This window comes from Hakea prostrata, chromosome 9 (genome assembly GCF_041222555.1).
Source record: "Hakea prostrata isolate BN-2017 chromosome 9, UWA_Hpros_2, whole genome shotgun sequence".
Lineage (NCBI taxonomy): Eukaryota > Viridiplantae > Streptophyta > Magnoliopsida > Proteales > Proteaceae > Hakea > Hakea prostrata.
In genome coordinates, this window is record NC_142608.1 from 55,133,555 (window position 1) to 55,147,366 (window position 13,812).

At 38.9% G+C, this 13,812-nt stretch overlaps 1 protein-coding gene across 5 annotated transcripts in view; it reads left to right on the forward strand.

Annotated features, from left to right (window-relative positions):
- LOC149005605 (uncharacterized) overlaps positions 1–12,884 on the forward strand; it is a 41,053-nt gene extending 28,169 nt beyond the window's left edge. For 3 of the 5 annotated variants that reach the window (XM_089168721.1, XM_089168720.1, XM_089168724.1), the window contains 3 exons: positions 4,053–4,143; positions 11,662–11,741; positions 11,838–12,884. In XM_089168721.1, coding sequence (XP_089024847.1) covers positions 4,053–4,143; positions 11,662–11,741; positions 11,838–12,056 — 390 coding nt within the window. In that variant the 3' untranslated portion in view covers positions 12,057–12,884. The remainder of the gene's footprint in view (positions 1–4,052; positions 4,144–11,661; positions 11,742–11,837) is intronic. The other 2 variants (XM_089168722.1, XM_089168723.1) reach the window with 2 other exon arrangements.
- Positions 12,885–13,812: the final 928 nt, after the last annotated feature.

Sequence of the window (13,812 nt, forward strand, 5' to 3'; positions counted from 1 at the left end):
CATGTGCCTCCTATACCTGCTGGCTCTCTAAAGGACCCACAACCTATAGCCCTTTGTTGCCTCCTAATGTCATCAACCGTCGCCTTCTCCCTACTCATCATCATCACCCTCCTGATATGTTCAAATTTTGGGTCAGGTTCACATCCATATTCTCCTAGCTTCTCTGGATCAAAATCCTACTCTCCTGGCTCTAGAAGGTTATCTAGGCATGCATCCTTGAACTCCTGGCTCTGTGTTCTCTTCTCTTTCCTCTTTTGCTTTCCCCTAAGCCAAGTATGAGGCCATTGCCTTCTTGACCCCTGAGGGCACCTATCGGCATCCTACTACATCCCTACTTCCCCCAGCTAGATGCACCTTCAATCTAGTTGCCCCACCTCCTCCTATCTGTTTCTTGTAATAATCACACTCAATCTTCTTCCTATCGGTTGTCAGTGGCTTTCCATGTTGCCAGGCTATGTCGGACATCTATCAAAGAGAGTGCCTAATACAAGAAATGCACACTAAGTATCTTAAAAAGCATTACAATAAGCTTAAAAAGTCACATACATGCTATTATAAATAATCTCTTATTTTAAATATATAACAGAAATTAATTAGTATTTTTAAATATTAAAATAATTTCTAAAAGTACTTTAATATTTTTCAAACAATTAAAATTAATAATTAGCCAAAAAAAATCTGATTCAACACCATCACAGAATATATAAAGTGATGGTGTCTCATATTCATCAATTTGAAGCTCATACATAGTGTATACATGTGTATTTTAGGAATATACATATTTTGAAAAATAATTTTTATAAAGAAAAAAATAATAGCAATATGAAAAATTTAATTTGAACTTCACATAATCATAGATCAACACTCTAGACTAAACATACTTTAATTTGAAAGCAATCTAAGTTGATTTGAGGCATAAACAAAACAAAAATAAAAAATGGAGAACTTTGTTAACTCACATTGTTTGATTCTCAAAAACCCAACAATGGAGGAGCAAGAGTGGAGTAGGAATGCAAAATAGTTGGTAAAATGAGGTGAAATGGGGGTAGAATCCAAGAGAAATGAGAAAAAATTTGGTTTAGGTTCGAAATCTAAGGGGCGGAAGTTTTGTCCGAAACTCGCAGAATCTGCGAAAATACATAGGCTCCGCTAAAAGCAGGTAGCTTTTATAACCTGGAATGGGTTGTTTCGAGTCGGTACCGAAGTTTCATACCATTTTGTTCTAAATATATGACTTCGACGAAATATTTTGCATTTCATTTTGATTTTCAGAAGTGCAGAAATTTTGATCAAAACTATCAATTAGTAAACCTAATACATGATTGTTCCTCAACCTCTTTGTAATGATGGTTGAATCCCGTGGTGGGAAAAGTCAAAGACCTCTAGTTTCAACTCATGACCATGATAAAAAAATAAAAAAATTTAAAGGGAATATATAACGACCCTGGGATTGATACTATGTGACCATAGAAAGGATTTGCTGTGGATGATTGTTCTTTTCAATCCTTTATTAACCATTGAAATTGACAAAGATGACTTCCATATTCTTGATAAGTTAGGGTTACCTTTTCTCCCGAGGTGTTTTGATTCTGTGCCGATTGAGGCTTAGAGATGGCTTGCTAGGTGTTAATTTCTAATAAATGGATCATGCATTATCATGGATCGTGTGGTTTTGTTTTATCACTCACTTGCATTATTGTTCTTTATAGTGGTTTTATGGATGCTTGAAGAGATGTGACGTGTTAGGTCGTGTTGCATTTGCGTATCCCCTCAGTGAGTTAGGGTTTGAAAGCTTACCCCCTTGGGTCTGTCTCTTTTAGATATGGTGGCAGGTGATGCTCCGGCATTTGGAAGGATATGCTTGGCAGGGGAATGGGACACGCAACCCTTATGTAAAAACTTTAATCATCTGAATTAATATGGTTTAATTCTTCTCCGGCTGCTAATGATTAATGGATACTATTCATGCCATTGATATTGAGATCTATGGTGTGGATGGGAGATTGGGCAAGAACTATGCGATTCTGGATGGTGTGGTCTGCGGATGTACACATCCCAACCATGCCCTGAACCTATGTAGTTCAGATGGGGTGTGACATTGGCTGCCTCGATGGTTCTTTTTCCACAATTATGACCATTTATTTTTCCTTAAAGTTTCCATTATAATAGCCATTTTTTGTTTGCACTGGCAACCTTGAGCGTATTTTTAGCAAAATTTCAAAATAAATAAAGCAAAATAAATCTTGATCATATTACTTTTCAGTATTCTGTGTCTTTTATGTATCAAGGATGGCCTCAAATAGAGCAGATTGGATGGGAAGGTGATGTAACCCCAAATTGAGGGCCAATAAACAAGATCAATTATATGAAATCAGCAGTCAAATTAGGGTTTCTCAAACCCTGTGCTGTTGAATTTAGGGCTGATTAGGGTTGTTGGGGTTGGTAGGGAAGGTATAATAGGTTCGATCTGGGTAGGGTTCATTGAAATACAAACTTTGACCTTACTGTTTTGGGTTTCAAGTTTAAATTCCAAAAGTCCTAGGGTTAGGGTTTTGGGAATTTAGAATGAAGTGCTGCTGGGAGGGGAGAGGAATTTTAGGTTAGGTGCGATGGAGGGGGAAGCAATCTAGGAACTAGGGCATTGGGGAAGGGGAAGTTTCAGAATATAGGGTTCGGTGAAGAAATTAGGGTTGGGGATGCGGATCCAATGTTAGGGAAGGGGTGGGGGTGATGATGCCAAAAGGGTTGGGATCTGGGTGAGGGAATGGGGGAGATCTAGGGTTTAGGACTTGGGGAGAGGGAGAAAAGGATGCACAAAGCAAGAGACAGAGGGGGAGTTAGGGTTGCGATGGGGAAATAGAGAAGGGGAAAGGTAGGGGCAGGGGTGGGGGTGATAATGCCAAAGGTGTTGGGATCTGGGTGAGGGAACGGGGAAGATCTAGGGTTGGGGAGGGAGAAAAGGATGCCACAAGCAAGAGATAGAGGGGGAGTTAGGGTTGCGATTGGGAGAGAGAAGGGGAAGGGGAATGTACTTGTTGAAGATGAGAAAAGGTTGAACTGTTGAAGAACCCCAGAAATTTGGAAATCTCAAAGCTGCTGCAGGTTTCCTCCCCTGGAATCTGCGACTCCACTCGATATCTCATTCAGCCAAATTTTATTAGTTATCAAAATCGTCTTGTTTACAAGTGGGGGCTATATTTATAGCCTCACATTGAAGGATTCCTACTAGGACTCAAATTGGAAGACAAAACAAACTAGAATTTCTACTTTACTTATGACTCTCACTCTACTAAGGACTCTAACTTATCTGAACCTAAGATGATTCAAATTATACAACAAGAGCAGGACTAGTCTCCTGGTACAGATTGGACTACAACTCAAGGCATCCTTCTCTAAGTAGGACTCCTAACTAGACTAGGACTCTTTCACAACTTGACCAAAACTAAATCAAACACCAAAGTAAAAGTAGAGTTGGATTCCTACGGATGTGGTGAATGCCCAAATTCCAATACCCTTTACTTGGTGCACTTTTCCTTCTGGCCGTAGGGTGTTGGGCAGCAACCCTAGGCCCTATTTCGGCCCCTTGTCCACTATCAGGATGGCCTTGGCTCCAGATCACGTCAGAAAGATCCATGTAACCAATTCCATTTAGTTAAGTAGGACTCCTAACTAGACTAAGACTCTTTCACAACGTGACCAAAACTAAATCAAACACCAAAGTAAAAATAGAGTTGGACTCCTACTGAGATGCGGAATCCAACTAACCCTAATTGGGCTTCCTTAAGACTGCCCAAATACCAATACCCTTTACTTGGTGCACTTTTCCTTCAGGCCGTAGGGTGTTGGACTGTTGGGCAGCAACCCTTGGCCCTATTTCGGCCCCTTGTCCACTATCAGGATGGCCCTGGGTCCAGATCACATCACAAATATCCATGTAACTAACTCCATTTAGTTGGGAATAGGCTTGTAGTTGTTATTTACATCTTTTCTTCTGATGGATCCTATGATGTAATCTTCTTTTATTTTTTTGGTCAATTTGTTCATGCGAACAGGTTACAGATATGAAAGCTCATGCTCTGGCCATATCACTGCCTTTCTCATGTGCTTTAGGTCTCCTCTCATCCATGATAGCCTCAACAATGGGTAAGCTACTTTCTGTTTAGCTGTTATGTAGGGAATCAACTCACATCGGAGAAGGTTTGTCAACATTGGCTTTTTTCTCATTTGAATTAAAATTGAATGAAGTGAATATTTTTGCTTCATTTGAATTGGATAGTACGATAGTGTTATCTGGAACATTTGTTCTCCTTCCTGTGTTTCTTCTTTTATCTTGAGTTTTCCTCCATTATGTGACTCCATTCTTTGCTAACCAATAAATTTATCTTCGCATAAAGAATAAATTTACTAAAAAGAGAACCGAAAGAATGCACATCATTGGTCTTTCTCTTCTCAGGAGGAAATACACATCTTCTCTGAACTGTCTTCCAATAAAACGAATATGTATGCTTCTGTAAAATGGCACAGAAGAAATGGTAAGAATTGATATGATTTGCAATGGTTGACTGCAAACATGGCTTTAGAGTTTACAAAATCGAACAGCAACATCAGATCCTTGTGGAAGCATATTTAGTAGTGAAATGAATTGATTTATTCGAGTTTAGAATGAGCCAACCACATCTGCTCATCAAAGGACTTATTGATTTGAGTTGTAGTCTTGTAAAGTGAGTCAAGGTGATCTAAATATCTTAGGATGGCAGCTTCAACAGTTAGTGCAGTTGTTGCAGTGTCTAGGCGAGCAAGGCATCTGCTTTTGTTGGAAGCAGGGGGGTAGATTCAAGGCAACACCAAGAAAGGCGGCAAGATGACACTTGAATGCCTCAGACTGAGCCACCTAGGCACCACCAATCTGCACAGGACGCACAGGCACTCAAAAGAAACAAGTTCATTCCCTCATTTATGACATCTGGTTTCATTTTTCAGTGCTTGCATATTTAAATGGAAATCTAGAGGACACCTGATTCCAAGCTAAAGCTATAACTAAATCAAACTCTCAGACTGAAATGGAATGTAACTCTATCACTTTGCAGCCAAGGAAAACTAAAACTAAAGATCACAAGATAATTGACATGATAAATACAAACAAATAAACAACAAATATTTTACCAGATCAAATTATCAATTTGGGTTCATTTCTCGGTCACAGCTCTCAAACGGGTTTGGCCTACAACAACAACAACAACAAAAAGCCTTGTCCCAACTAAATGGGGTCGGGTACATGGATTCTTGCCTTCCAAACAGTTCTATTTGATGTCATGCTAGATACAAGGCCTAGGCTATGCATATACTTTCTCACCACTTCTCTTAAGGTTATCTTAGGTCTACCCATGGCTCTTCTAGTTCCTTCAATCTGGATTACAGGGGAATTTACAAGTCTCTGTTGAATGTGACTGTGCCACCTCAAAAGACTTTCTCGAAGCTTTTCACTTATAGGAGAAACTCCTAGACCAACTCTAATATGACCATTCCTTATCTTATCCTTCCTAGTTGCCACTCATCCATCTTAGCATCTTCATTTCTGTTACACTGAGTTTATCTATATGATTCTTTTCAATAGCCCAACACTCTGCACCGTACATCATAGCTGGTCAAACCACGGTCCTATAGAATTTTCTTTTGAGGTTCAATGGAATACGTCGATCACACAAGACCCCGGACAACCAAATAAACAACAGATATTTTACCAGATCAAATTATCGATTTGGGTTTATTTCTCTGTCACAGCTCTCAAATGGGTTTGGCCTATAACAAAAAATTGTTCCTGCATCAATTTCCTCCTTTTGAAGAAAAACTAACCCACCGTTTATATAAAATAGTAGAATTAGCAGCAGTTGTTTGGAACCCATCATTGACTGTATGAAACTATAATTGAATCACGATTGAATGGTTTAATAGGGTGGACCAAAGCATATAAACCAAGGATTGAAGGAACTATAAGAAAGGTGAAGGGAAGTTAAGCATCAGGTCTAGATGAGAAATCCCTTGACATGTGGAAGAATGTAGGGCTTTGTCTTATATCCTGGTTAACCAAGTTGTTTAACAAAATTATGAGCACTAGGAAATTTCCAAATGACTGGAAGAGACGATTTGTGGTCTCAGTTTGTAAGAACAAACGAGATATTCAAAACTAAAATAATCATTGAGGTATAAAGTTAGTGAGTCATGCAATGGAGTAAATGGGAGAGGGTTATTGAATCTCACCTGGGAAAGGAGACTACTATTTCTGTAAACCAGTTCGTTTTTATGGCACGTCTTTAAATGCAGTTTACTTATTTAGGAGACTCAAAAAGATATAGAGAGGGCAAGAAATGAAGAAAGATCTTCATATGGTGTTTATATATATGGAAAAAGCCCACGACAAAGTTTCGAGAGAGCTAATTTAGATGTTCTAGAGAAGAGAAGGGTGTCTAATATTTACATGGACTTAATTAAAATTATTGTTGAGAAACACGATATTGGTAGAATGGCTCAATTGATCAGTGTGATCTCAAGCCCTTTATTTATAATAAATTGGAAATAACACTAATACATAAATACCCCTACTTGGGTAATAGAAATTTACACAAACAAAAACTCTAATAGAGTTGAACTCCTAGTAGAACTCAACCCACAAATATGTTTGCTGATTTGTGACTAGCATTAGAATGAAAGTGAACTTTTAATCTAAATCAGGTTACACCAGAGATCGGCCTGAAGCCCTTACTTCTTTGTGCTTATCATGGACAAATTAACCCCCTTCTCAGACGAGGTGCTTTTGTGAGAGGACAATATAACCCCTCTCAGTTCTAGCACTAGTGCCAGACTCGTGAGGGATAAAATCCTACAACTGTTCCTTTTTGGTTTACCTCTAATTGTAAACTACATATACCCCACTGTGGCTGTGAATAAAGAACAATTTCTCTGAGTAATAAACTCTCAATCACGTGGTATCAAAGCTTTAGACTTTACACTCAAGTCTCTTTTTCTGAAGCACTCTACACGGTTGTTCCTCCTCTCTAATCCCAATTGCAGGACTGCTTTCTTCAACTTTTTTGCAAGTTGGTGTCTTCAATCTCATTGTCGGCTATACTGTTTCATCTGAATTATTGGAATACTCCATCGCGGGCTCTAAACTGGGTCACCCCTGATCTTTACTTAAAAAGAATAAATAGTAAAAACTAACACAAAAAGACCACCCTAGCCACAGGAGAGAACTCCACCTTTTTTACCTTAGTTTTGAAGACAACAGTAAGGGAACTCAATGCTCCAAACAGCTGCCCTCTATTTCCCTTTTCTATCATTTAAAATTAAAATAGGAAACCCTAATCTCTTCCGACCTGAACTTTACTTCTTCCTTGGAGACCTAATCTAGTGGCAGACCTGGGATTTTTTCTCTATTGTACATTAGCAGTTTTTACCCTTTTACAATCTCTTTTTAAGGCTGTATTCATTAACAGTTCAGAACCTTTGGTTGTAATGTTTTCCTTTCTTTTAGCAATATGTTTTAGGGCTGTATTCTGAACTGCAGTTAGTAAATAGGTTCAGATTTTTTAAAGGTTGTAATTGTAATTTTCCTCTTTCTTGCCCTAGTTATTATCCTAAAATTGGTTGCAATTTTTGCTCGGGTAAAAAGAACAGAACTTATAATCACTACAGCTGAGAATCTGCAAAATAGGATCTCCCTGCTTGGAACTAGCAAGATCAGAACTTTTCTTGTTAGCGTGCTTCTGCCCAGGTTCACTTATTTATCAGCCCACTCGGAAGAAGAGTCACCGGCTCAAAACCTCAAACCTCAAGCAGAGACTCTTGTTTGATCCATAGGGCACTGGAAAAATCAGAGTAAGTGGACCTTCTTGACTCGACTGCAGAAGCGTACCCTCTACTAGCGCCTTCGTTCTCCACTTATAATCCTAGGTTGGTCAAACTACCTAATGTGATCAAGATCTGCCCACATTATTTTTTCTGGCTGAGGACTTCTAGGACACATTAATGGCACTACTGTGAAACCAAGAAACCCTGAACCAGCTCAGGATCGATTGCTTGCACATGACTCTCTAGTAATAGCCTTCTTAATTAGGTCTATGAAAACCAGAATTACATCAATCTTTTCTACTTTTGGACACTGGTACTATTATTTGGACTGCTGCTCAGAAGTCCTTTGGTAAAGTTGGAAACAGGGCCCAGGTCTATGAACTCTACAAGCAAGTTCATGGGACAAAACAGAAGAAGATGTCACTCTCTCAATACTACAAGCTACAACATTAGTGCATTGTGGCAGGAGATTGATCATTATAACACCTTTCAGCCAAACAGTGATGATGGCATTGCAGCCTATCATAGACACCTAGATGATTTCCTAGCCGGACTTAATGTTAACTATGACCCATTTGGCTTCAAATTCTAGGCCAATATCTTTTCCAACTTTAGAGGAATCGTATGCCTTTGTACACACAGAAGACTGCCATGGTGCTGCAATGCTTCCGTCCTCTACAGTTGACAAGTCAGCCATCCAGATTCAGGCAGTCAGGCTAGTAGTAGTACAGAAGCATCAAAAGAAGCCATCAAATGTGAACAATTCGGTAAACCTTGGCATTCAAAAGCATAGCCTGTATGATGGGAAATAGAAAGAATAGCCTATATGATGGGGAAGAGGTAATGTTGGAACTAGAAAGAAATAAAACTTAAAGAGGGAATAGAAGTTGCTACCAGCTATAGGGATTAAAGCCCTAAAAAGGGAACAGAAGTTGCAACTGGCTATAGGGATTAAAGCCTTATAGGGGTATATATATTACTTGGGGAGGGAAGAAGACAAAGGTTGTGTTCAACCTTGGATAACCTGCAATAACTGAAGCCAGGTGGTAACTCTGGATCCAGGTTTGGTTTCAAAGAGATACATAACAACAAGGTTGGGTTTAGAGTATGAGAAACTACGGCTAGGGTCATCTAAGGAGGGAAGCCTTCACATGCAAATTCCCAATAAAAAAGGAATAGGGATGGGTGAGAGCAATCCCAAGAAGCAGAGAGAATCATACTGAATAGAGGATGGGTCAGAATTGTCTTTTTCTTTTCTTTTCTTTTCTTTTCTTTTCTTCTTTCTTTCCCCCGGGGGTGGGGGGAAGGGTGTATTCCACAAAGGGGAAGAGAACAGCAAGAAGGAAGAAGGTCCTGCTGTGGGGATAGGGGAGAGAGCCCAGAGAGGATGTAGGAAAGTAGACAGGAGAAGGGGGTGGACAGGAGTTTGCATAGGCACAAGGCATACAGGAACTCAAACAAAACTAATATCATTCCATTGCGAAATCTGACTTCATTGGTTACACTGCTTGTACATATAAAGAAAAGGGATTGAGTCCCTCGTCTTGCTGCATATCATATGCAAGCATCTCTGCATATAACTACTCCCAAAATTTCATTTTGCATTGGAAACTATTCTAGGAGAATTTTGAATCCATTCCATTCGGATATTGATCGGTCTTGGTTTGACATGGTTTATGCATTACTGGTTCTTGAAGAGTCAATATCTCCTTAGCTAAACCCTTTCTGACCTGCCTTTGGAGTAGTGGTTGAATCAATTAAGTATTCAACTTTTTTACAGTCTTATCTAGGGAACCGAGTTTTAAATGTATACATAGAGAAAGTCATGTGCAATGAAAAAAGCAAGCACAGTTTGGGGAGGGATTTTTTTATTATTTCAAAAAGGAAATTTTCTACTCCATTCGACTAGTTCCGGGTTTGAATCCCGGGCAACCCATTATTATTTGGAAAATTTTATTAAAAAATAAATCCAGTTCTTATTCTATTTTTCAACTCAATTTTATTCATTTACACCACAATTCATTCACATCCTAGAGGGCATATAATTGGAGATTCCATTCTTTCTGGTACAAAAGTTTCTATAAAAATTGGAAATGCCCTACCTTTGAGTGCGGTTTGAACTATTGATTTACATAATTGGAAGTAGCCATTAGGTTTTTCTATTAATCATCCGTTGCAGCCAGTATTTGTGTGTTTCCACCGAGCTGTATGAGATGAAATTCTCATATACAGTTCTCAGAGTGGGAGTCTCCTTAGGGCCCTCTTATCTCTTCCTTCTCTGAGCTCGGGTTACTGAAGAAAGAACGAGAAGAAGGTATAGCAACAATTTATTGTGGGACAGCTCATGACATTCATATTGATCTATTATGCACCTCTGCATCTAGCATTGGATAGACCTCATACAATAACTGTCCTAGTTCTGCCATTTCTTACACAATCAATGGAGGCCTTCCCAACATATATTGCCCCGGGGGGGGGCAGGGAAGGGAAGATACATCATTTCACAGGAAGGAGGCAAGAGAGCCACTGGGGTTCACTAGGTACAGTGTGCAGCCTGGCAGCTATCCTTATTCATCAAGAGAATATAAAGTTCTCCTCATTCCAATCTAAAGCTACTATGGAATCAAACTCCACGACTAAAAATAGGATGCAATTCTTTGACCATGGTTCTTAATCTCAGTTTAACAAGAAAATGTTCAGTTGATACTGACTTGTACCAAGTTCCAACCTGTTTCGACCTTTCTAACCAACCCACATGACGTGTTGAGTTTTGTGCAGAAAATACCTGGTTTCAGCAGGGACTGAGGAATTCTTGAATTTTGGCCACAGTAAAAAATGTCCTTGAAACCGAAGATCTTTGTGTGCTACCATATAGCCTACCCAATGAGAAACAAATTACAAGATAAATCTTAACTATAAATCCAACTAAATTAACTACTGAAGTCCCAGAAGATCCAATCCAATTTGTGCCTGTTCTTGGTCAGAGCTCTCAAACAGGTTCACCTTGCTTAAAAGAATGCTTTCACATCAGCCCCATGCCACATGGAAAAGTAGGCTTGTACCTTTTTAGGTCAAATATCCCTTTGGGCCTGAAATTTGAGGTATTGATGCTGATTATCTCATATGAGTGGATGCTTCGATATGCCAACTCTTGCCCGAGCATGGACGAACAGGTCCAAATGTTTTTCAGGTCAAAATCCTTCAGTGACTTGGTTCTAGGGTATTGTGAATCTAGAGATCTTCGTTTGACCTCTTTCATTGTACTACACTAGTAAATTCATCTGATTCTTTCAGTATGACATTATTGGTTAAATGAAATCTTTAGTAACTACTATGAAGAGTGGAAAGGGATCCATCCAACAGAAGTCTAGGAATGCTGATGTGGACATGGACCTGATATGCAAAGCCCAATCCGGAGCGACGCCATCTGGGCAGTGGTTTGGTTTGGGCATGTTTGTCATTTAAACTGGATGAAGAGGGGTGTCCTGAGGAGACTTGTAGTTCCTTTTAAACCATAAGTACTAAAACTTTATCTTTAGGTCCCTAATAGGCCATTTGTCTCTTTTGTAAATGCATGGGATAAGATGGCTTATCAAAAGTATTCCATTGGGCCAATTTTGTAATTAGGAGATCTATGGAGTGAGAGCACTTGCCCTGTGGCTCTTTGAAAGCCTTAAAAGCTGTATGGCCTAAGGAGGAAAGAAGTGGTGCTTTCTATGCTCCCTAAGTTTAGCTCTTCATCTTTAAAAATTGATGTTATTTCAAATACCCATGAATCATTACTCAATGCACTTCCATCTATTGGTTTTTTAGTGAGCAAGAATTACCTGTGGGCTTATGCATCCTTCCAGTTTGCGACTGTGATCCTGTTTGCTCATATCTTCTATAATGTCGTAAGTCATACTGTTGCTTTCCTGAATTGCTTCATCTTATTTTGTTACCATGAAGCTATTTGTCACTTAGCAGAGAGAATTCTGTTTCCCTTGCAGCTCAATGTTAATCCAATTCTGTCGGTCTTGCTTTCCTCCTTCACTGGGTTTGGCATTGCAATCAGCACAAATTCTCTACTTCTTGAGTACTTGAGATGGAGAACCAACCGGAATCTACAATCTGCTCAAAATACTAGAGGTGTGCAACAGAGACAGCAGCCAAGAGAGGAACTTAATGTACGAACGATGGGTGGTGAGGCAGCAAGAAACCAGGGTTGAGAACACAAATCCTTCACAACATGTATAAAGTTCACAGGTATTGAAAAGGAACTTTTCAATTTCCTAAAACCTTCAGGGTTTTTTATCAATTTTGCCCTGTATGATCTTGTCCTTCTGGCACTCTGAGTTGAATTTAAAATGTTGAAGTCAAGTGTGACTTTTACAAAGCTTTTGTCATTTTTCTTCCTTGATGAACACAGACTGTAGATGAATTTCTTCTACCTCTGTCTATTATAAGGTTTTATGGTGGCTGCTTCAAACTGCAGTATCAGACAAGAAGGTTCACCCAACCTCATGATGTTTATAGGAAGCTATTCATATTGGTGAAAGAATTTCAAGGCATATCAATTGGGAGCAGACAATTGACAAGAAACCTGGAAGGAAAAAGGGAGAAGGTTTTCTTGTGTTTTTTATTATTATATGTTGAGGAAATCAAAATGTGATATAAAATGTGTTTCGAGTGGATATCTTTCTGGTCTTGTATTTTGAAATTTGAAGGTGATTACATCTGCTTCAGTCAATTTTTTTTGGCTTTGTATGATCATTTCTTTCAAATTTTTCTTAGCAGGGAGTGGTGGTGGAAAGTCTGGGAGAGTGGGAAGTAGACCTCCCATGATGGATGCAAGACTGAAAATAAACTGAAGGGAAAGGTAGCATTTGAATTTAATTTTAAAGACACTCTTCTTTCCTGAACTTCTCCATCACTCTGTACTTCTCAATCAGTCTTGGAACTTCGTCCACTGAAACCCCAATAAACTCAACCAAGAACCAAAACCAGAACCCTCAAATGGCATCAGGTGAGTAAGTTCTGACTTGGCTCCCAATTTTTCCCCTAGCTAGACCTTCCGGTAGAAAAGAAACCAGGCCTTTTCAGAACCCAGGTTTTTTGAATAACCATCTTTTCTCCAGTAAGTTCTTCAGTGACAAATGGTTATCTCACTTTTCGTTTAACCACCTCTGGTAAAGTTGATGCCCAGGCTTCCTTCTTGTTTTCCTCACTGACCGGGACACGGTGTTGGATCACCTAAGGGTCTTAGGACTTTGTAAGGTTTAACTGTTAAGCTTTGTTGATTTTGAGTAGTTGCTTTGATGTTACATCTGAAGGTTCTTCCTCATCAAAAGTTTTGGACCATAGTGAATAATGGTGTGCAAAAAGATAGCATAGTTTAGATGCTGTTAAACCTAGAAAAGTAGGCTTGAAATGCAAAAATAACAAGATGCATTTCTTGTATATTAGCAATCTCTGGAACTACACATTAGATGAGAAGCACAAATAAAAATCAAATTAGGCTGAAAATCTGCTAAGAGCATCGTCTCTACAAATATATACATGCCTTTGAATTAGTCTTGCTAACCGTTTTATTGTTTCATTTCTGTTGGATTTCCTTCTCTTTTGTTAATTCTGAAACCCTAAGAGCACATTTGGTACTGGGGAAGGAACAGAGTTCTTTCTTCTTAGAAAGTAAAAAAAAGTCCAAAAGGCATTTGGCAAAATGGTCTTTGTTTTTAGGAAACAAAAGAGTGTATGAAAAAGCTTATTTTTGCAAGACAACTTTGAAATGTTTGGTTATTCTCAAAAGTAAAAAGCAAGTCTCAAAATTATGCACAAAGGGGATATTTGACTCAAATTTCATTCACACAAAACTTCTAACTCCTTCCCATCATAAGACAAATAAAAATAAAAATAAACAAAACATCTTCTAGAAGCCTCTCTCTCTCTCTTTCATGCTCTTTTTTCAATTGCCTTTGAGCTACG